The sequence below is a fragment of the Ictidomys tridecemlineatus genome, chromosome 12, assembly GCF_052094955.1.
Source record: "Ictidomys tridecemlineatus isolate mIctTri1 chromosome 12, mIctTri1.hap1, whole genome shotgun sequence".
Taxonomy (NCBI): Eukaryota; Metazoa; Chordata; class Mammalia; order Rodentia; family Sciuridae; genus Ictidomys; species Ictidomys tridecemlineatus.
The window spans coordinates 46,462,928-46,487,671 of NC_135488.1; the positions used below are offsets into that span (position 1 = coordinate 46,462,928).

At 35.7% G+C, this 24,744-nt stretch overlaps 1 protein-coding gene and 1 long non-coding RNA gene across 10 annotated transcripts in view; one reads left to right on the top strand and one right to left on the bottom strand.

Annotated features, from left to right (window-relative positions):
- Positions 1–6,988: 6,988 nt before the first annotated feature.
- On the top strand, positions 6,989–16,681 carry LOC120884851 (uncharacterized). The gene is made up of 2 exons (XR_013428831.1): positions 6,989–13,527; positions 14,170–16,681. It is a non-coding gene; the product is annotated as an uncharacterized LOC120884851 (long non-coding RNA).
- The window catches only part of Lims1 (LIM zinc finger domain containing 1), a 146,293-nt gene continuing 136,150 nt past the window's right edge, over positions 14,602–24,744 (bottom strand). For 4 of the 9 annotated variants that reach the window (XM_078028846.1, XM_040270885.2, XM_013365506.4 and 1 more), the window contains exons 6-11: positions 24,119–24,269; positions 23,596–23,688; positions 22,173–22,221; positions 20,264–20,339; positions 19,875–20,067; positions 17,381–17,457 (exon numbers count right to left, since the gene is read on the bottom strand). In XM_078028846.1, the coding sequence (XP_077884972.1) occupies positions 19,920–20,067; positions 20,264–20,339; positions 22,173–22,221; positions 23,596–23,688; positions 24,119–24,269 (517 nt within the window). In that variant the 3' untranslated portion in view covers positions 17,381–17,457; positions 19,875–19,919. Of the gene's footprint in view, positions 17,458–19,874; positions 20,068–20,263; positions 20,340–22,172; positions 22,222–23,595; positions 23,689–24,118; positions 24,270–24,744 lie in introns of all 9 variants that reach the window. The other 5 variants (XM_078028850.1, XM_005340934.4, XM_005340933.4 and 2 more) reach the window with 3 other exon arrangements.

A 24,744-nucleotide genomic window follows, 5' to 3' on the forward strand; every position in this document is an offset into this window, starting at 1 on the left:
CTTGTTAAGGAAGGCAGGTCCTAAGCCAACATGATGAAGATTTGGGCCTACTTTTTTTCTATTAGGTGCAGGGTCTCTGTCCTAGTGTCTAAGTCTTTGATCCTCTTTGAATTGGTGTTTGTTCAGGGTGAGAGAGAGAGATTTAATTTCATTTTACTACATAATGGATTTCCAGTTTTCCCAGTACCATTTGTTGAATAGACTATCTTTTCTCCAATGTATGTTTTTGGCACCTTGTCTAGCATGAGATAACTGTATTTATATGGGTTTTCTCTGTGTCTTCTATTCTGTACCATTGGTCTACATGTCTGTTTTGGTGCCAATACCATGCCATTTTTGTTACTGTTGCTCTGTAGTATAGTTTTAGGACTGGTATGTGATGCTTCATTCTTCTTGTTAAAGATTGCTTTGGCTATTCTGGGTCTCTTATTTTCCAAACGAATTTCATGAGGCTTTCTCTACATTGGGATTTTAACAGGAATTGCATTAAATCTGTATAACACTTTTGGTAGTATGGCCATTTTGACTAAATTAATTCTGCCTGTCCAGGAGCATGGAAAGTCTTTCCATCTACTAAGGTCTTCTTCAATTCTTTCTTTTTTTTTAAAGCTATTTTTTTGAGAGAGAGAGAGAGAGAGAGAGAGAGAGAGAGAGAGAGAGAGAGAATGTTTTATTTTATTTTATTAGTTTTCGGCAGATACAACATCTTTGTTTGTATGTGGTACAAACCCGGGCTGCACGCATGCCAGGCAAGCACGCTACCGATTGAGCCACATCCCCAGCCCCTCAATTCTTTCTTTAGTGTTCTGTAGTCTTCATTCACCTCTTTTATTAGATTGATTCTCAAGTTTTTTTTTTTTGAGGCTATTGTTAATAGGGTAGTTTTCCTAATTTCTCTTTCAGTGAATTTGTCACTTACGTATAGAAATTCATTTGATTTGTGGGTGTTGTTTTTATATCCTCCTACTTTGCTGCATTCATTTATTTGTTCTAGAAGTTTTCTGGTGGAATTTTTTGGCTCTTTTAAATATAGAATCAGGGGGCTGGCATTGTGGCTCCACGGTAGACCACTCGAATAGCACATGCGGGGTGCTGGGTTCGATCCTCAGCACCACATAAAAATAAAATAAAGGTGTTGTGTCCAACTACTACTAAAACAAAATATTTTAAATAAATAAATATAGAATCATGTCATTAGCAAATAATGGTAGTTTGAGTTCTTCTTTTCCTATTCATAGCCCTTTAATTTCTTTCTCCTAATTGTTCTGGCTAGAGTTTCAAGGACAATGTTGAATAAAAGTGGTGAAAGAAGGCATCCTTCTCTTGTTTCAGTTTTTAGGGAGAATGCTTTCAATTTTTCTCCATTTAGAATGAAGGGGTGTTGTATTTTGTCAAATGATTTCTCTGCATCTATTGAGATGTTCATATGATTCTTGTCTTTAAGTCTATTGATGTGATGTATTACATTTATTGATTATCATATATTGAGCCAACCTTGCTTCCCTGGGATTAACCCTACTTGATCGTGGTGCACTATCTTTTTAATATGTTTTTGTATGTGATTTGCCAGAATTTTATTGAGAATTTTTGTGTCTATGATCATCAGGGATATTGGTCTGAAATTTTCTTTCCTTGATGTGTCTTTGGTTTTGGTATCAGGGTGATACTAGCCTCATAGAATGAGTTTGGAAGGGTTCCCTCCTTTTCTATTTCATGGAATACTTTGAGGAGTATTGGTATTAATTCTTCTCTGAAGGTCTTGTAGAAAAGTCCTGGGCTTTTGATGGCATTTTCTATTTCTTTGCTTGAAATTGATCTGTTTAAATTGTGTGTGTTCTCCTGGCTGTGCTACTATAGTATGCTTTTTTTTTTTTTTTTTTTTTTTTTAGTTGTAGTTAGACACAATATCTTTCTTTTTATTTATTTATATGTGGTGCTGAGGATTGAACCCAGGGACTCGCATGCGCTAGGCAAGCGCTCTACCACTGAGCCACAACCCTGAGCCCAGTATGCTGGGTTTTAAAAAAAAAAAAATTTTTTTTATTTTAGTTGTGGTTGGACACAACACCTTTATTTTATGTATGTATTTTTATGTGGTGCTGAGGATCGAACCCAGGGCCTCACACATTCCAGGCAAGCACTCTATCACTGAACCACAATCCCAGCCCAGTATGCTGTTTTTAAGTCTTTAGGGTATAGACCGAGGAGTGGGATAGCTGGGTCAAATGGTAGCTCCATTTTAAGTTTTTTAAGGAATCTGCATACTGCTGAAATGATCTTCTTTATACCTTCTGCCTAACTTTGGTTTGAAGTCCACTTTATTTGATATGAGAATGGAAACCCCTGCTTGTTTACATGGGCCGTGTGAGTGATAAGTTTTTTCCCATCCTTTCACCTTCAGTCTGTGGATGTCTTTTCCTATGAGATGAGTCTCTTCAAGGCAGCATATTGTTAGGTCTTTTTAAAAAATACAATCTGCCAGTCTTAATTGATGAGTTTAGGACATTAACATTCAGAGTTATTATTGAAAATATGGTTTGTATTTCCAGTCATTTTGGTTTATTTTTGGTTTTTCACTTCACTTGGTTTCTCTTTTGTTTGGCTTTTCCTTTACTATACTTGCTCCCTTTGCTGATTTTTCATTGCTGTTTTTATTGTGGCTTTCTCTTGCACCTTTTAAAATTCTATCCTTATTCTGTATGCTAGGCATTTTTCATTATAATGTGCATTGGTGTGGATCTGTTGTAATTTTGTACATTTGGTGTCCTGTAAGCCTCTTATATTTGATTTTCCAATTCATTCTTCATATTTGGGAAATTTTCTGATATTATTTCATTGACAAGATGGATTGTACATTCTTTTGATTTGTATCTCTATGCCCTCCCCTGTCCTAATAATTCTTAGATTTGGTCTTTTTATGTTATCCCATAATTCTTGGAATTTTTGTTCATGGCTTCTTACCACCTTCACTATGTGGTCAACTTTATTTTCAAGATTATATATTTTGTCTTCATCGCCGAAGGTTCTGTCTTCCAAGTGATCTAGTGTGTTGGTGATGCTTTCTGTTGAATTTTTTACTTGGTTTATTGTTTCCTTCATTTCAGGGATTTCTGTTTTGTTTTTTGTTTTCAGAATCTCTATCTCTTTCTTGAAGTAATCTTTTGCTGCCTTTATTTGCTCTCTTATCTCTTTGTTGAAGTGATCAATTGTTGCCTGTATTTGCTCTCATATAATTCTTGGCTTTGCAGATCATTTTAATTATGTACATTCTGAATTCCTTCTCTGACATTTTATCTACTGTGCTGTCAATGGATTCTATTATTTCACCATCTTGGTTTGTTTGGGGCACTTTCTTCCCTTGTTTTTTTCATGTTCCAAGTGTCTTCCTCACTAGCAGTGTGGTTCTGAGGTGTTACAGTTTCTACCCTACAATCTTGTAGTGTCCCTGCAGGTTACCTTATCTTTAAGGGGGAAAACAATATTTGCAGCACACAATATGCAGCCTTAAAACAGATAGCTCCTAGTTATACAATTACAGTTTTGTCATAATAAACAAATGATGTGTTTGATTAATATCTACAATATAAGTAGTAGGTTTGCATAAGGGCCTACAGTTTCTAATGGTGGACAAAGAGCGGGGGGTTATAGGATGTGGGGTATATGAAGTAGTAGATGAGAATATAGAGGTATTAGATCATAAGTATTAGGTCATAGGTATTAGATCATAGGCATTAGATTATAGAAAGAGGAATCAAGAGGAGTAGGCTACCAGGGTTACCTTGGTGTCACCAGGTCTGCAGGGACCTTGGTGATGGTCATCATCCTGGCTGTTGTCTCTAGATGGAAGCAGGCTGGGAGAGCTACTGTCCTCCACCTGTATGTGGTCACTTTGCTCCTCCTCCTCTGCAGCTCAACTTTGCTCTTTTTGCTAAAAATTACTTTGCCTAATGAGGATTGTGAGATCCAAGCCAGCCTCAGCAAAAGCAAAGCACTAAGCAACTCAGTGAGACCCTGTCGCTAATGAAAATACAAAATAGGGCTGGGGATGTGGCTCAGTGGTTGAGTGCCCCTGAATTCAATCCCCCGTACAACCCCCCCCCCAAAAAAAGTTACTTTGCCTATTTGGCTTTTCTTTGGGGGGGAAGTTCTAAACAAATTTTAAGATAGTTTTTTCTATTTCTGTGAAAAATAACTTAGATTTTTTTTCATAGAGATAACATTTAATCTGTAGATTACTTTGACAAATATAGTTATTGTTATTATTAATAACTTTTTGCTTATCTGTATCCTCTTCAACTTATTTCAGGGTTTTATAGTCTCCAGTTTCCAGATCTTTCACCTCCTTTGACAAGTTTATTCCTAACTTAAAATTGTTTGCATTTATCTGGGCACCACACTGTGGGATGTGACTCTGTAGTATCAGCCATTCAGGAGGTTGAGGCAAGCGGATCTCTTTTTTAATGGGGGGGGAGGGGCGGGTACTGGCAGTTGAACTCAGGGACACTCAATCACTGATACACATCTGTAGCCCTATTTTTGTATTTTATTTAGAGACAGGGTGTCATTGGGTTGCTTTGCAACTGTGTATGATAAATTTTCATCAAGAATACTTGATTTGTATTTCAATTTCATAAAATTTAGGGTTGAAAAGATAGATTCATTAAAATTAAATTAACTAAAGTTTAAAAATAAAAAAAAACTAATTCATTAAAATTAAATAAAAAACTAAGCTGCTCAGTAGCACCAGGCACATTTCAAGTGCTGCTTGCCCTGTGTGGGTAGTGTTCTGGGCAGCACAGTGCTGAATGTTTCTATTGCTTGTTGTTCATACATTAAACCTGAACAGAGTGTAAATAGCAGGATGCTTCCTACAGTAATCAGTGTGGCTGAAGTAAAACCTAAAAAGCACAGCATTCCAGAAGGTAAAAAAGCAGTTTTTAAGGAGAGAAGATTCAATCATATCAAATGTTGCAAAAAGATCAGAATGTATCATGTCTAAGAAATCTTGTCCTAACTCCAGGCCAGTACAATTTTCTTCCGCCTTACCCTTTACATACATACAGATCTGTGATCCACTTTGATATTTTAAAAATCTTTTTTTTGTAGGTGTAGATGGACAGAATGCCTTTATTTTGTTTATTTTATGTGGTGCTGAGAATCGAACCCAGTGTCTTATGCAGGCTAGGCAAGCGCTCTGCCACTGAGCTAGATCTTCTTCAAATATACTAGCATTTTGTAATATTAAACATCTCATACATAGTGTACTTGTAGTTGTTTTCTGTGGTTGTTTTATTTATTTATTTATTTATTTTTGGTACCAGAGATTGAACTCAAAGAAACTCAACCACTGAGCCATATCCCCAGCCCCCACTACTTTTTTTTTTTTTTTAAATAGGGTCTCCCTAAATTGCTTAGGGCCTCGATGAATTGCTGAGGCTGGCTTTGAATTTGTAATTCTCCTGCTCAGCCTCCCAAGCGCCTGGGATTACAGGTGTGCATCACCATGCCCACTCTTATAGTAGTTTTTTTAAAATCATACAAATGCTATTGTATTTTAGATTTTAGCTTTCTATTGTACATTAATAGTATAAAAAGCACATTTTACTTTTGTGTGTTGAACTTGTATCCTGTGATATTATTAAACTCACCTATTCTAGGAGGGTTTTTGTTTGTGTTTTGGTGGTATGGGGCATTGGACATAGGGCCTCACACTTGCACTACCACTGAGCCCTATCCCCAGCCCCTTTTCTAAGAGATATTTTGTAGGTTTGGGGGTTTTACGCATAGGAAATAGTTTTATGTCTTCCTTTCTAATCTTTATGCCTTTTATTCATTATCTTGCCTAACTTTAATATCTAGGACTTAAATCGTACAAAGGCTAGTGAGAGAGGACACTCTCTCCTATTTAATAGTGAAATTAGTTGTAGATATTTTATAGATGCCTTTATCAGACTACAGGAGTTTTCTTCTATTCCTTGCTTGCAGTTTTTCATAATGGATGAACCCTGAGTTACATCAATATTTTTTTTGCATCAGTTGATCTGATGCAATTTTTCTTCTTTAAGTTATTAATATGGTCACATTGATTTTAGAATATTTTAGCATCCTTAAATTACCAGTATAAATCCTAGTTGTGATGTCTTTGTTCATTTATCATGATAAAACACATAATATAAGCTTTATTTTTAAGTGTACAATTCACCGTTAATTATGTACATTCACAATATTTTGTGATTACTACCACTATCCACTTCCAAAGCTCCAGTAACCTCAATTATACTTTCTGTCTCTATGAATTTGCCTATCCTGAGCATCTCATAATAATGTCATATTTGATATAATATCTGTCATATTTGACTTAGTATAACTTGTAAGGTTTGTCCATGATATACCACTGATGAGAATTTCATGGCTTTTTATGGCAGAATATGTGTTAACATTTTATATATTACCTGCTTCTATTTTAAACTAAATATATTTTAGTGTAAATAAATAAATATTTTATACTTTTTATGGCAGAATTTGTGTTAACACTTTATATACTACCTGCTTCTATTTCCCTAATATTTTTTGAGAATTTTTGCATCTAAGTTTTCCTGGAGACTTCCTCTTTGACACATGGATTATCTAGAAGTCTTGTTTAGTTTTCAAGTTATATTTGTTGTACTAATTCCTGGTCTACTTATGGTCAGAGAACATAGGTTTTTTTTAAGGTTTGTCTTGTAACAGTAGTCCACTTGATGCTTTGAATATAACCCTTGCTACTCTGCCACTGTGGCTTATTTTTTTTTTAAGAATTTTTAATAGGGCTGGGGATGTGGCTCAAGCGGTAGCGCGCTCACCTGGCATGCGTGCGGCCCGGGTTCAATCCTCAGCACCACATACCAACAAAGATGTTGTGTCCGCCGAGAACTAAAATAAATAAATATTCTCTCTCTCTCTCTCTCTCTCTGTTTAAAAAAAAATTTTTTTTAATATATATTTTTTAGTTCTCGGCGGACACAACATCTTTGTTGGTATGTGGTGCTGAGGATTGAACCCAGGCCGCACACATGCCAGGAGAGCGCGCTACCGCTTAAGCCACATCCCCAGCCCCCATGACTTATTTTTAAAATGGTGTTTCTTTCTCTTCCTCTCTCCCTGCTCCTCCCTAATCTCACGGGAAATAGGATTACCTTTCTTCTTCATCCTAGACAGAGTTAATCTTCCTTGAGTCCCTTGTGGTTTTTTGGTAGTAAGAGCAATAAATCTTTTTCCTTTTTCTCAAAACCATATCATTACTGGATTGGCATCAGGGACAAGGATTAAACTTTTGGCAACAGTCTTACATAGTCTATTTTGGTGAACAGTTCTGTGTGCACTTGAAAACAATGTGTATTCTGCTGTCTGAGGTAGAGTGTTTTACAAAGTTCAATTAGATCCAGTTGGTTGGTAGTGTTGTTCGGTTTTCCTGTTCTTAGATGGTTTTCTAATAGTTCTTTCAATTACTGACAGGAGTATTGAGATCTCTTGACTATAATTTTGAATTTGTCTATCTCTCCCTTTAATTCTGTCAATTTTTGCCTTGTGAATTTAAAGTTCTGGTGTTAGATGCAAGCACATTTACGATTGTTATGTCTCTTGGTGAATTGATGCTTTTATCATTATGTAATAATAACCTTTAACCCTGATGGTTTTCTTGGCTCTGAAATCTGCTTTATCAGATATGGCCACTGAAACGCTTTTTTAAAAATATATATATATCTTTATTTAATTTATTTATTTTTTAATTTTTATTTATTTATGTTTGCATTATAATTCTTAATACACCATTATATCATAATTTATCATATCTCTGATTATATATAAAGTATGTTGACAACGAATTCACATCTTCATACACGTATTTTTTATAATGATGAGGGTCTCCTTTCACCACCCATGCTATTCCCCTTCTCCCTCCCTTTCCCTCCCACCCCTATTCCCTATCTAGAGGTAATCTTCCTCCCTTGCTCTCCCTCCCAACCCCATTTTGAGTCACTCCCCTTATATCAGAGAAGACATTTGGCATTTGTTTTTTGGGGATTGGCTAACTTCACTTAGCATAATCTTCTCTAATGCCATCCACCTATAGCACAAGAATTAAAACCAAGAATCAACAAATGGGATGGATTCAAACTAAAAAGTTTTTTCTCAGCAAAAGAAATAATGTGAAGTGAACAGAGAGCCTATATCCTGGAAACAAATTTTTACCCCTCACATATCTGATAGAGCTCTAATCTCTAGGGTATTTTATAAAGAGCTCAACAAGATAAGCACCCCCCAAAAATAATCCAATCAATAAATGGGCCAACGACCTGAACAGACACTTCTCAGAAGAGGATATACAATCAATCAACAAATATACAAAAAAATGCTCACCATCTCTAGCAATCAGAGAAATGCAAATTAAAACTACTCTAAGATACCATCTCACTCTAGTAAGAGTGGCAGCCATTATGAAGCCGTAAACAACAATAAGTGCTGGCGAGGATGCAGGGGGAAAAAAAGGTACACTCATACACTGCTGGTGGGACTGCAAATTGGTGCAGCCAATTTGGAAAGCAGTATGGAGATTCCTTGGAAAGCTGGGAATGGAACCACCATTTGACCCAGCTATTCCCCTTCTCGGACTATATGTACCCAAAGGACCTAAAAACAGCATATTACAGGGACACAGCCACATCAATGTTTATAGCAGCACAATTCACAATAGCTAAACTGTGGAGCCAACCTAGATGTCCTTCAGTGGATGAGTGAATAAAAAAATGTGGCATTTATTTATTTATTCTAAGGTAGTGCTGAGAATTGAACCCAGTGCCTCACACGTACTAGGCAAGCCACAACCCCAGCATCAAACTCTTTTTTAAAATATATTTTTAGTTGTTGTTATGGTTTGGATGTGAGGTGTCCCTCTAAAGCTCAGTGTGAGACAATGCAATAAGTTTCAGAGGAGAAATCATTGGGTTGTGAGAGTCTTAACCTAATCAGCGAATTCATCCTGGATGGAATTAACTGAGTGTAACTGGAGGCAGGTGGGGTGTAGCTAGAGGAAGTGATTAATTGGGGGCAAGGCTATGGGGTATATATTTTGTATTTGGAGAGTGGAGCCTCTCTCTCTTGCTTCCTTATCCTCATGTGAGCTGCTTCCCACTGCCATACTCTTCCATCATGATGTTCAGCTTCACCTTGAGCCCTGAGGAATGGACCCGGCTCTCTACAGACTGAGACCTCTGAAAACCTCCAAATAAAATTTTCCTCTATAATTGCTCTGCTCAGATCTTTAAGTCACATGGCAAAAAAAGCTAACTTAACCAGCTGTAGATAGACACAATACCTTTATTTTATTTATTTATTTATTTTATGTGGTGCTGAGGATAGAACCCAATGCCTCACATGTGCTAAGCAAGTGCTCCACCACTGAGCTAAAACCCCAGCCCCTGACCACTCCCATTCTTTAAATTTTTTTTTTGTAGTTGTAGATGAAGAAAAGAATGCCTTTATTTTATTTTTTGTTTATTTTTTATGTGCTAAGGATTGAACCCAATGCCTCACACATGCTAGGCAAGTGCTCTGCCACTGAGCTATAGCCCCAGGCCCCGCTCCCATTCTTGGTTAATATTTTATGGAATGTTTTTCTCATCCTTTATCTTTAATCTACATATACCACATTTAAAGCAAATTGCATGTAAACAGCATACCTCTGGATATTGTTTTTATACATTCTGACAATATCTTTTAATTATTAAGTTTATTTCTTTTGTATTTAATGTGATTATTGGTATTTGACTATATATCATTTTATTATGTTTCTGTTTATTCCATTTTACATGAACCTCTTCTAACTTTTTTCTGCCTTCTTTTTGGTTATTAGAATAATTTTTAGCATTAGGATTAATTTATTTATTGCTTTTGAAAATATTTCTTTGAATACTGAAGTGTTGATACTAAGGATTGCAAGTTATTTAACTTTGTCAAGACTATTTAGGATGAATATATTACTATTTCAGGCGGAAATGTAGAAAAACATAAACTATATACATATCTTTACCTTTCCCCTCTTCATGTAACATTTACATGCAACATAAACTCCACTAATGTTATAATTTTTGCTTTCAACCATCATTTTTTTTCTTTTTGCTGTACCGGTGATTGAACCTAAGAATGCTCTATTACTGAGCTACATCCCCAGCCCTTCTTATTTTTTGAGACAGGATCTTGCTAAATTGGCCTCAAACTTGTGATTCTCCTGCTTCAGCCTCCAGAGTAGCTGGGATTATAGTTAGGTGTACCACTCCCAGCTCAACCACCAAATATTAAAGAACAATCTTGGATGGATACACTAGATCCAGATAATAAAGGAAATAGAAGACTTGAACAATACTATAAACAAACAAGATATCTATGAAACAACTAACAACAGCCAAATACGGTAGCACACATCTATAATCCCAGCTACTTGGTAGTCTGAGGCAGGAGGATGACAAATCCAAGGACAGTCTGGGCAATTTAATGAGACCCTGCCTCAAGAAAAAAATGACAAGTCTGGGAATGTAGTTCAGCAATAGACAACTTACCTAGCATTGGGTTCAATCTCCAGTCTCCCCCCCAAAAGAAAACAACAGCAAAACACATTCTTCTTAAGTGCACATGAAACGTTCTCCAGGACAGACCATATGTTAGGGCAAAAGACAAACATCAATAAATTTCAAAGAACTGGAGTCTTAAATGTTATGGAACTGGAGGCCTGCTGGGTTGAATCAGAGCAGCCACTGTAGTCCTTGTGCTGGGCCTTGTGACTTCACCAGAAAGAATTCAAGCAAAACAGAGTAGTAAGCAAAAAGTTTAATAGAGTGAAAGGATTACCGAAAACAGGATTCTCAAAAAGAAAAGAATAGGATTACCATATAATCTAGCAATCTCAGTTCTGGGTACCTATCTAAGAGAATTAAAAACAGGACCTAGAAGAGTTAATTGCACATATAATTCATAGTAGCATTATTCACAATAGCCAAGAGATAGAAGCAACCCAAATGTCCATCAGCAAGTGAGTGGATAAACAAAATGTGTATATACACAGAAAATAATATTATTCTGCTTTAAAAGTGAAGGGAATTGTTACATGCTACAACAGGAATGAAATTTGAGGTCATTATGCAAAGTGGAATAAGCCAATCACAAAAATACAAATACTGTATGATTTCACTTGTATAGGGTATCTAAAGTAGTCAAATTCATAGAATAGAAAGTCAAATTCTGTTCACCAGTAACTGAAGGGTATAGGGAGAAAATGGGGAGTTACTGTTTCACACGTCAATAGATTCATCTCAGTAGATTCAGAAAATGCACTTAACAAAGCCCAACCACCTTTCGTGATAGAAAAACTCCACACAGTAGGAATAGAAGGGAATGTCCCCAACTGATCAAAGGAGTATACAAAAACTCCACAGCTGACATACTAATTGTGAAGGGATGAATGGGTTGCCAGGTGCTGTGGCACATGTTTGTAATACCAGAAGCTTGGGAGGCTGAGGCAGCAGGATTGCAAGTTCAAAGCCAGCCTCAGCAATTTAGCAAGTGCCGAAGTCTGGCTTGGCACAAATCAGGAGCCACTTGTCAAAAAGAAACTAACTTTATTTTTAGAACTACAAACGCCAAACAAAACAGCTTCTCAGGGAAAAACCCTCAGAGCCCAACTGCCACCACCGGCTTCCACAAGCCTCTCTCTCCCACACCAGCCTCTCAACCTCCCACAATCCTCCTGCTCCTGAGGCCGATTGGCTGGGTTGCGTGGGCAGAGCCAAAGAAGTCACCCAATGAGCAGCTCCGTGGAGGAGCCAATCAGCTAGATGTTGCTGGGGCCGCTGTGAGCCAATCATCAGCTGGCAGTCTGAAGGGCAGGGAAACAGCCCAATGAACATCACCGCAGAGGAGCCAATCAGCTAGATGTTGCTGGGGCCACTGTGAGCCAATCATCAGCCGGCAACTGGAAGTTTGCTGGCAGCTGGATCATCAGCTGGCAGCTGGAAGTTTGCTGGGGCCCCTTTGGCTGTGGCTCTCAACAAGCAAGGCCTTAGGCAACTTGGTGAGACCCTGTCTCAAAATAAAAAATAAAGTGCTGAGGATGTACTTAGTGGTTAAGTACCCTGGGTTCAATCACTGGTACCAAAAACAAAACAAAACAAACAACAACGAATGAATGGGTCAGACAAGAATGTCTTATTTCACTACATCTATTTGTTGTACTGAAGGTTCTAGTCAGATTGATCAAAAAGAAAAATAAATTTAAAAATCCATGTAGGAGGCTGGGGTTGTAGCTCAGTGGCAGAGTGCTTGCCTTGCATGTGTGAGGCACTGGGTTTGATCTTTAGCACTACATAAAAATAAATAAATAAAATAAAAATATTGTGTCCATCTACAACTATTTTGTTTAAAATCCATATAGGAATGTGAGAAATAAAATTATATTCACAAACACCAAGATCTCAGACATATAAATCCCTAATCAATCCCACTAAAAACAAACTAACAAAAAAACAAACTATCATAGATAGGGGCTGGGGATATAGCTCAGTTGGCGGAGTGCTTGCCTTGCATGCACAAGGCCCTGGGTTCAATCCCCAGCACCCCCCCCACACACACACACACAAAAACTATCATAGACAACAACTCACTAACGTTGTACAATATACAAAAAGCAGTTGTCTATGCACACTACGGACAAACTGAAATTAATAATCCCATTTACAATAGCATAAAAAATAATTATGAATGAATTTAATCAAAGAAGTGTAAAACTTGCCTCACATGTGCTAGGCAAGGGCTCTACCACTGAGCTACAACCCTAACCCCCATTTATATATATATATATATATATATATAATATTTGTCAATGTACCTTTATTTTACTTATTTATTTATATGAAGTGCTCAGAATTGAACCCAGTGCCTATACATGCTAGACATGCGATCTACCACCGAGCCACAACCCCAGTCCCAGCACCATTCTTAACAGCCCAAAGTGAAAACAACCTAAATGTCTTATCTGAAGAGCGAATTTTTTAAAAAAGTAGTATAGTCATACAACAGGATTATATTATTATAAAAGGACTGAATACTGATACACATAAAAAAGAAACAAATCATAAAAGCCCACACTATATAATTTTGTTTTTATAAAATGCCCAGAGTAGGCAAATTCAGAGACAGAAAGTAGACAAGTGGTTGTGAAAGGAGGGGCAGAGAAGGGATGGGGGGAAATCGTGTGACTGCTACTATGAATGGGGCTCTTGTTGCTGTTCCAAGTGAGGTAAATGTTTTTTATAAGACTGTGGGATGACTGTATAACATTGTGGAGTTGAAAAAAAAAAATCACTGAAAGAAGTTATATCCCATTTAGAATTTTTTTTTTCAGCACTGGGTATCAAACCCAGGCTCTTGCGCATGCTAGGGAAGCACTGTAGAACCAAGCTAAACTCCAGCCGCACAAATACAGATATTTTTGTCAAGGTAGGCAAACTTCCTGGTTAAATTCTAATCCTTCTTCAGCAGTCAATTAACAAAGTTTTTAGGTTATTTAGTTCTGTCTCACTTGGGTGCCACCCAGTGGCCAGTTAGGGACCATAGCATGTGTGCATATTTGTTAGCAGGAATTGCCCAGTTCCATTCTCATAAGTCCTTGGTGTGTAAAACGGGATCCTATGGATCTATGCAGGAACTATTTAGGAAGGAGCCCAGGGGTTCATAACATAAAGTTTTTGCTTTTCTGAGCAACTCTTTCAACAACCTCCCTGTTATTTTTGTTTGCGGGAACTTCTCTTACAGTCTTCCAATCAGAAAATTGAAGCTTTTTAATTACACCATAGAGAGCTGGAGGACAGAGCTGGAGCAAAAGCAACATGGGTTGGTTGTGTCTTTTTCAGACCAGATCTAACTCTCTGGGCATGGGATAGAGGAGGCCTGGGCTAAGACTTCAAGTTCCAGAGGCTGCACCACAATAAATAAGGGTATTCACTTGGGGAAGAGGAGGCAAAACCAGTAAATCTAAATGATGGAGGCCTCAACCGAGGTGAGAGGGAAAGTGACAGAGCTTCAACTTGGGAGGCCCTTCTAGCCTCCTTCCCTGCATGGCTAACTTCTATTTCTCACAAGGTACAGCTCCTCTAGAAAGCCTTCCCCGATCCCTGGAGGTCCTGCCGCTGCCGTGTTACTCCATCAGGATACTTCCTATATGGAGTTGTAATGGCCTGTCTTACTTTCCCTGGGAAGGAAAAGAAATGCCAAGACTCAACTCACACAGAGCCCCAGGAATCTCCCTATTCAGGAAGTTTTAAGGCAAGTGAAGAGCCAAGGGATGACTGAACATTGGAAGGAAATGATCTGGCTACCACCATCTTCCCAACATGCTACACATAGTGACTCAGGACTTGATGAATTCTGTATTAAGACATGTATGTATTTTGCTAAGAATTGAAAAATAGCATGTATAATGAACAGAGCATGTTTTTATAATATTGCATAAATATTTTGATCTTCATATATATTCTTCAACTATGTCATTCAAATTAAATGACATACAACAGATTATTGTTAATAACTATGAACATTTATTAAGCACCAAGAGTACACTGCAATGGTTGCTATATAAAAACGTAATTATTGATATAGTTCCCTGCCATTGAGCTTACAATCTAAAATGAAATACAGAATGCTTATAAGCCTATCTCAAAATTTCCTTATCTGAGAAATGGTTATTTTGGCAAATGGATGAGGCAAAATGACCTATTATTTCAGGTACAATGTTAATAAGGCTTTGAACATTATCCATAGAATATTTTACTCATATTACATTAGGCTTGCTAAGAAAAAAGAGCACACTGAAACTTGGCAAGAGCAATGAATTATTTCAGATTGCCTTGTAGGACTTTGTTTTAAACAAAGAGCTGCTTATTGGCCTGAGTTTTTCAGCAGCCAAGGAAAGTCCAATGTAAAATATGAACTGGATCAAGTTTATCTTCTATTTCACTTAAAACTTCAATTTCTTCCTCCTTTCCCATGCATAAGGGCTCCAATGATACCCCTATCAAGGAAGAAAACACTGTATCTAGATACTATAAAGTACTAGAGGCCTAATAAGTTGAACTTTGGGAAATATTGTTCATTCATATTTTAAAGGAGGACTAAGCGAAGACAGCAGTGGGCCTCTGGCTATCGGAGGCACCTGGCTATGTATGACTTGTAAACAAAGGCAAGAGAGTTCAGTCCACACATCTTCAGAGTGATCAAGAATATACATAAAGGAGGGCTGGAAATGGAATTCAATGTTACAGCACTTGACTAGCATATGCAAAGCACTGGATTCAATCCCTAGTACCATAAACACACATACAAAAGCTTGCTTTTCTGATCCATATTTCTAATGTAGGGGTATATACAAGACCCTATAGTATAAACTGTCCTATTTTGCCTATATGCATAGTATAATATTTAATAAATACTTTCAAGGTTTTCATTGCTGGTCATTATTAGCTGACAAAGGCACACCAATGGGATTTTGATTCTAGTCAAATGCAAAGATTGTTTTAAACTACTGAGCACATACAATCTTACAATGATATACTGATTATTTATTTTTGATCATTTATAATTCTTTTATCTCTAAAAGAACACTAAAAAATAAATTGGTTAAAAGTTATCAAAAACAGAAATAGAATTTATTCTATAATATGCATGATCAAAATTTACTTCATGCATAACAACATTTTAATGGCAGAGTGGTAGCATCCTGAGATATTCTTTATGGCAAAGCAATATGTCAGCAATTTTTTGAAAAACCGGTAATTTCCTTCTAGAGGTCTATCTTGGCAACTTTCCTTTTAAATAATACAGCAGCAGTAACATTTTTAAAATGTTCATAAAGCTTTATATAACAAGTTTATCCAAAAAGAAAGGACCAGAAATTTCAGGATAATTTTTTTAAATAAAATAGAATAATTCACTAATTTTGACCTAAAAGTGATATTAAAACATCCCTCTTGCAGTTTAAGAGTACTATTTTATAATTTATACCTCCTACTTACAGTAGATAAATCCAATTGATCTTGAGATTTGAGATGGAAAACCTGAACATAAACATCATTCTTGTCTAATAAGATGACGGGAATTGATATCTATAGGCTTTCTCCAAAATTGAGGGAAAAAACTTTTTAAGTTAACTGTGATAAGTGAATTTGAGTTTACCAATCTCAGACAATGCACTTATTTTTAGCTTTTAGTTGGTATTATATGAAATAGCTATAATTCCTGATTAAAGTGTATTTTTCTAAGGCAAAGCAAGTTTGATTATGTACGAAGCGTATGTATTAGCATGATTATAAAGGAAATATATGACCAATACATACACATCCTTTTTTTTTCTCCTTCTTTTTTTGCAGTGGTGGGGACTTAATCCAAGGCCTCATGCATGCAAGGCAAGTGCTCTCCCGCTGAGCTGCATCCCCAATCCCACATTCACTTTTCTTAAGTGATACATTCCAAGCTACATAAATTTAATTTCATATCCTATTTGAAGAATACGTGTTTTGACATTAAGCTTAGAAGCATAATTGATGTAACGCGTTAAAAAAACTTTATTTTTAATATTATAAAGTATGTTGTATTTTCAGATACCTGGTGTCATTTTTTTCCAGAAAAATTTAAATGTATACTACTAGCTAGCTACAACTATGTATCAAGTAAATTATAGAGAGGAAGAGTTCACAAACAAAATAGAAAAGTAAGCATAATAATTATTGCATTTACCAAAAAAAAAAAAAAATCAAGTAGTTCTGAATACTCTTGTTTCTTGTCTTGGTAATGTGTATACTCATTTTATAGCTACCAGCTTGATAAACATACTAAGATTTGCTTTTCTTGGGTGGTCATTTTTCTTCCCAATATCCTCTCCAATAGCAGTGGGAGGCAATTTTGACCACAAAGTATATTTGTTTAAAAAAAAAATTGAGTCAGGTAAAAGCCCACTCCTTTCATTTTGCACAGTTATGCATCACTTTGGAACCTTAATTAAAATTTAACATTTAACCATGTGGGTTTTTTTTGCTATATAGTCAAAATGTCAATAAACTAATATGGGTGAATAGGCAAATCTTAATTTCCATCCGTGTTTTAAACATGATTATATTACTTTTTGAATGAGACAGAAGAGATGAAGAAAACTATTCTTAACTCTCAACAGCTTTGCAATACACAGTTTTAAATAAGGGTGGATCAACTCAAGTAACATTGGTAATCTCATCTTTGTATAGAAAAGAAAAAGTATAATGAAGTTATTTCCTTCCTAAGGTCTCAGCTAGTTTCTTAAGTCTTTTCTTCAGCTCCAGTGGAAACTTCTCATAGCACTTCTTACAGACTGGCTTCATGTCAAACTCCACAAATTTATTCCTAAAGACAATGATTAATATATATGAAAAAGATATTAGTGGAAATATAATAAACACAGACATAAATAATGTGAAATAATTCAGTTAGACTAAATAAAGACACTATATGATAATATCTATAGTCATATAAATAAGGAACTATAACTCCAATCTTAATTCTTACTGTGATAAATGTAAAAGTTCACATTATCAGTTTAAAACAACAGTCCTTAAATTTGTTCCTATACATCTATCTGAATAACACAGAATATATATTACATTTTACTTAGTACTAGGTAAACAGGAAAATTAAGGTAAACATAATTTAGATAAGCAAAGTCAATCGCATTTTAAAGTACCATGAGACCTTAAAGAATAAACTTATTTAAAGCAAATTGGTTTTTATAATGTGAATGAATTCTTTATTTGAGGCAAAATAATCTTACTTAGTACTTTAAATTAGCTCTAAGTTTTCATCTTTCTTGGTATAAAATGCTTTTTTCATCCTACCCGCCAACAACAACAAAAATCTCACCTTAAATCTTTTTTTAATTATTTTAAATCATAATGGGTTAATTAATTTAGTTGCCTGACAAAAAGTTGGGGAGGGAGATAAAGGAAAGTTTTTAATCACTCTTAAGGAACACAAAGGTAATCAGGTCTCCCTCAGATATTTCATAATTGGTGGTTGTATGGAAAACTCAATTCTTTTTTTAAAAGCTAAGACAAATACATATGACTAATTTATTTGTAAAAAGCCCTGGAGAAGAAAACTTTTCAGGGCCTCTGGACCACCTGTAATATACTTCCAATAGGAAGTACAATAGCTTATTCCTATTGGAATACAGGCTGTTTAATTTTGAGTTAAAAATAGAAAACCTTATAACTTAATTTGTAAAACTTAATTTGTAAAATTAAGTTATAAGATTATATATTTTTAACTGTATATAAATCTGTAAAATTATATTTAGAAAACATCGGCAGAACAAGCCTAATGGTGCATTGTCATCTATTACAAACATAAAATCTGCTGATATAGTTCTTACCATATTTTTTTTTTTTTAGTTGTATCTGGACATAATGTCTTTATTTATTTTTATATGGTGCTGAGGATTGAACCCAGTGCCAGGAAGTGCTCTACCATTGAGCTACAACTCCGGCCTCTTTTTACAGTACTTTTAAAGTACACTAGACTTGGTTCAGGGTAATTTTATTTATTTATTTAAAATATTTTTATTAATTGTTGATGGACCTTTATTTTATTTACTTATTCATATGTGGTGCTTGAGAATAGAACCCAATGCCTTACAGGTGCTAGGCAAGCACTGAACCACTTGGGTAATTTTAAAGAGCAATGTTAATAACAAAGCTAATTCCAATCCTCACACTTAAAATGAAAATGTTTCTATTTTTAGAATACTAAAGTAGGAATTATTTTCCAGCTGTGCTTCAAAGAGACACTATGTTGATGGTAATCCAAATGTTACATTTCAACTGGCAACTCAAATGCTTCAAGGAGCTACAGTTTGATTTAAATAGTATGATTAAGTTAAAAACTTATTCCAAAATCTTGTAACAAAAACTATTAAAACTGCTATTTTTTAAAAGTTTAAATTATTCCTGCTTTCAGAGAAACTATTTAGTATGCATTCCATCATTTTAAGTTTATACTTGCATTTTAATTCCTCTATATAAGGAAACATGAAAACTGAAACAATGAAAAGTTTTTAGAGCTCAAAACGATGATAACCATGAGGGGAAAATGAAACAAATGTACTTAGTAATTCAACGGACAGAATGATAAAGATTGAAATACTACCCATAAAAATCAGGGATCAAAAAGTTTGAAAACATTGAGGATATGCATTCATGAATAGAAATGCACGGGCACTATGTGAAAGCACACTTTCAACCACCACAGAGAGAAAATGCCTCACTGTGTGACACAGACTTGCTTAATGTGAAACATGCAGAGAGAACTGAATACAGAACTTAGAACACGTGGTTTTAAAATTATCAAACAATACTTATAGTTTCTTAAATTATTTAAGACAAAGAAACTAAAGATAAGGATTTTAAAAGCTGTGGTTATTAGACAAAAATATTTTCAAATTTTTCCCATTATTGAAAGATTGGAACTCTTTCCCTTGAAAGAAATGATATCTATGCTATACTGTGATTTTAAAAAAGAGATGAATCTACAGATTAAGGGAAAGATATATGCACAAGCTGGTTTAAATATGCATCTTAATAAGCTTTATAATATTTTATAATAATTAATAAGCTTTTTAATAATTAAGCCAAAGGATCAACTCCATATAGGACAAATAGTTGTATTTCAATCTCTGATGGCTACAAAAACATGCCAAAAAGAAAAAGGGAAAGGAGGAGGAAAAAAGCAAAAGACATAACAGAACAAAAACATTCTGAAGGACTAACCAAAGAAGAAAGTAGTGAAAATGATGATAGAAGGGACAGAAAAGTTTACAAACAGACTGGCTTTTTCTTTTTCTGCTTGTCCTTATCCTTTGCTTCTCTCTCCCGTTTGGCAAGTCGCCTCTTAAATTCTTCTGGCATTTTCTCATAACAGTGTTTGCAGACTGGTTTTAGATCAATTTCAACAAACTTATCCCTTTGAACAGAACAAAGAAGGAACAGAAGAAAGAATAGGGAACAATTAAAGGAAGAAACTTTACTTTCAGAAGATCTCAAGAGAAAGAAGAAATAAGGAATCAAATAATTCTTTTTAAATTCTAGGAATATTCTCTTAAGCATCACCCCAAAAGTTTCAGTCTTAAGATTCACACTAGATCACTTCAGAGCCTTACTTGAGTGTTAACTTGGTGTTGCAGGTGGAACAGGCAAAGCAGCTCACACACCAGGCCTTGTTAAGGGCAGAGACCACTAGAGAGAGAGAGAGAAATCTCATCATTTGGAAATACATTGCTATGGGAAGCAGGAGAGCTTCAATAAACTCCGGAATAGAGCTAAGGCTATTCCCAAGGCACTTGAATGAGGGCCTCAACAACCTTTTTCTTGAGAGTTTTTTCTTAAAAAAGAATCAAACAGCTGAAAAGCTAAGTGCCATTAAATAAAGTGCTTTGAATCAACCCATTTTGTTAATTTATTAGGTCTATTTTTCATATTATTAAAAAAACATACAGACTATGTATTTATATCTTCCATGATTTAGGCTTCAACTCAGGAAAATTACTGCTGCCTTTTCCAATCCTTATAGTTAATTTTCCTTTAAATATTTTTTAGTTATACATGGACACAGTATCTTTATTTTGTTTGTTTATTTATTTACGTGGTGCTGAGGATCAAACCCAATGCCTCACATGTGCAAGGCAAGCTCTCTGCCACTGAGCCACAACCCCAGCCCTAATTTTTCCTTTTCCTTAAGAATCTGTGAGGTATTCAAATGGTCTGAACTATGTCTTACACTACAGATTGGGTCCCTTCAGTCCAGTGGACAGTGCAGCAACCTGTATGCTCATTTATGTTGCTCAGACAATTTTTTTTGACACAGTGTTTGCAAGCTAGTGCACTGACTGCTATGTTTTTGTCCCTACCACTGTTGGTTCAAGAAATATAAACCAGATAAGTTAACTTTAAAAGATCCAGACATTAAGTTTTTTGCCAGTAGGAGTCTTTCATTCTAACAAAAAAAAAAAAAAAAAAAAAAAAAAACCAGCTTCCTTTGATAGCTTCCCTCACTTCTCATGTAGAAGGAATTAATTTTGTGGGGGTACTGGGGCTTGAACTCAGGGGCACTTGACCAGTAAGCCACATCGCCAACGCTATTTTCTATTTTATTTAGAGACAGGGTCTCACTGAGTAGCTTGGCTCCTTGCCATTGCTGAGGCTGGCTTTGAACTCAGGATCCTCCTGTCTCAGTCTCCACAGCCATGGAAACTTTTATTTATTTATTTAAAAAATTTTTTAAATATACATATATTTTTAGTTGTAGTTGGACACAATATCTTTATTTTATTTATTTTTATGTGGTGCTGAGGTTCGAACCCAGCGCCTCGCACGTGCTAGGCAAGTGCTCTACTGCTGAGCCACAACCCCTGCCCGGAAACCTTATTTTTAATGGTATAAAGATTTTTCTAAACTGCCCATTTCACAAACTACATATGAACAATGTTTCAGAAAATATTTCCTGAGTTAGGTGATGTCTGCCGAGAACCATGAAGCATACTGAAAACAGGATTGTTTAAAACCCTGTCAGGAAGTCTGTGGAAGAATTGTGCAAGTGAGTATTAGCAAACACAGCTGCTTCCTCTCTGTTTCAGTCAATCAACCCTGCCTAATTACTACCATACAAGGGTGATAAGTTCTAGTTACATCTGCAGACAACTGCCAGGTTTTAGCATGTACAGGGTTAAAGTGACTCTTCCTAATTGTTACAGCAGATTAAACTGTTCCAAGTAAATATGCCAGAGCATCCAGAGAATAAATGTTCCAGAGGGCCTGCCTGGAACAGCTTTCACAATTACACGTTTAACAACACTGTGGCAGTGGCCTAAAGTACATAAATGAGTAACAAATCCAACTCTTAGATATCATCATCTCTCTGCTACAGTTTAAATCAGAAATATTCCAAAGACAGAGAAAAAGTAATTGATAATAATAACATCACAAACAGTAACAATCATCAACCTCTTTCAATTTTACATTACCCAAGTGTTTTTGTGTCAAATGGTGCAGATAAAACCTACAGATACTTACCATCACCTTCTATAACACGGTTGCAGTGGAAACAAACATCACCAAATAGCTGAAAAATTTTAAAAAGTTCAAGATATGGGTTAGAATTAAGTTTTCGAACAATGAACATTCAATATAATTTCAGTTCTTTCTATAACTTAAAAATAAGTAGCTGGTTACCTAAGTTCAGACTTTACAGAAAATCAGCAGAAGTTTCTTTATTAGTTTTTACTTCTTACGATGTAAATGAATTACTTTTCATCACTTAAGAAAAATCTTTCTAGATGATAAAACAATTAATGAAAAATACTAGAATTTTTGAGTCCAAGTGGATGAGAAATGGATAAATCAGTGTACCTACAGATAGGAAAGAATGGTGGGTTCTTGCTCAAGCAGAATGTTGAGGACTGACTGAGGGAGGGGCACATAGGGGCTGGACAACTATCATTTTTAACCTGAGCAGGCAAGAATCACAAAGGGGTGCCAAATCTTGGGGGAGTTTTGATGAAGAACAGGTCCTAAAGTGGTTGTCCACAGACTGCTTATTAGATGCAAGGGAAAGGGGGAAACAGCAGTTTACAGTACAGCCAGCATCATGCCTAGGGGGTTGCCATCAGGTAGCAACGGGTCCTGAGGAGGACACCCTGCCACTGCAACGTCCTCGCCAGCAGCACACCACCTCAATCTAATCAAAAAGAACCAGCCAATGAGCCATGTGAAGAGCAGTCTATTAAAGGCTCTAGAAATGTTCCAGCAGTGAGGAAGCTAAAGAAACACGAAAACTCTAGACTGTGTCTAGTCTTAATAGGAAATATACGCTAAAAGTACATTGTCAGGCCACGTGAAAAAATGGAATAAATGTGTTAAAGTATTGTATCAACACTCATAATTATAGTTATGTAAGAGAGTTGAGAATTCTTGGACAACACACATGAAGTATTTAGGGGTAAAGGAATTTATCATCCAATGTGTTTTTATACACACACACACACACACACACACACACACACACACACACACACATATATATATATGAATGTGTTTTTAAATATCAAGATCAAACATATGGGGGATAGGGTTGTGGCTTGGCGGTAGAGCACTTGCCTAACACGTGCAAGGTGCTGGGTTTAATCCTCAGCACCACATAAAAATAAATAAATAAGATAAAGGTATTGTGTCCAACTACAACAACAAAAAAATAAATAAATAAATAGATCAAACCTATGTAATGATCAAGCAAATGGTGAATATGAGTAAAAGATATACAGGTAGTCTTTGTATTTTTAGTTTACAACTTTTCTGAGTCTGAAATTATTTCCCAAAAAGTTAAAAAACATATCTCTGCAGACCAATGTATATTTTCCAAGAGGTTTTCTTTAGCTAAAATATTGATTAGCTCGAATTCATAAAAGTACATCTAGTATCCAACAAATGTAATCAATACCTGGTTATAGTGGGTTTCACAATATGCCAAGCCCTTCCTCTCATAATGGCGATGTCCAAGAAATGGTTTCTCACACTTGGCACAAACAAAATGCTGAAAAAAATTAATACAAGTAATTAATAAATTGCCATGTTATATTGATCTAACAGTGTAACCTCAAAGTTAATCTATTCTCAGAGAAGATATATGATTAACAACAGAATGATCTTAATGCAGGTGTCTGAGTTTTTGATAGGTTACTTTAAGACACAGCCTCAAACAACACAAAATGAACATCTTGTGTCCATAATAGAAGAACAGCTGCTGAATATGAACCATGACACTGACTGCCTCAAAAGAAGGCTTTAAGAACAAGGTGCACATCCCACATCATTACTCACAGATCACAACAGCAGTGTATATTCTGTATTCTTCAACTATCTTTAAAATGCTCATATTAAACCTTTAGAATCTCTTAATCTTGCTAGCATGCCTGAGCCATGGAAATTCAAAATACTGACTACCCCTGCCATTTAGCACTCACCTCCACATGCCACTGTTTACCCATGGCATTTACTACTCGTCCCTCAATGGGTCGCCGGCAGGCACCACAGATGGGGACTCCCATCTTATCATGACATGGCAGGCAGTATAGTTCCCCTTTCAGCTCCCGGGCATCAGCAGTCAGCTCTTTCCTGTCCATGAGAAAGATACCCAAGTGAATACTACTACTAAGAGAAAACAGGCAATCAATATGACTAACACACTTTTTAGAAGGTTTTAAAATATATTACTATAATACTTCCTGGTAACATTTTTCCCTCTTAGAGGTAATCAGAGTAACCAGAATTAATAGGCTTGAATAGGTTTCATATTATTATCAAAACATCACCATCTCTTGTTATATTGTGTATATGTATGAACATGTAGCAACAAATCCTACCATTAAATATAATTATAATGCACCAATGAAAAATTTGGAAAAAAATCAAAATCTTTATAGTAATACTAAGATACATCCAATTTATCATATTATACATCTACATACTATCACAGCATATTTTTTATTTCCTTGTCATAGTATCACACTTACAATTCATTTTTATTCCTTAAAAATTACAGTAGTGATTTCCAGAGTGAGCAGACTCAGTACTACCACTTCATACAGTG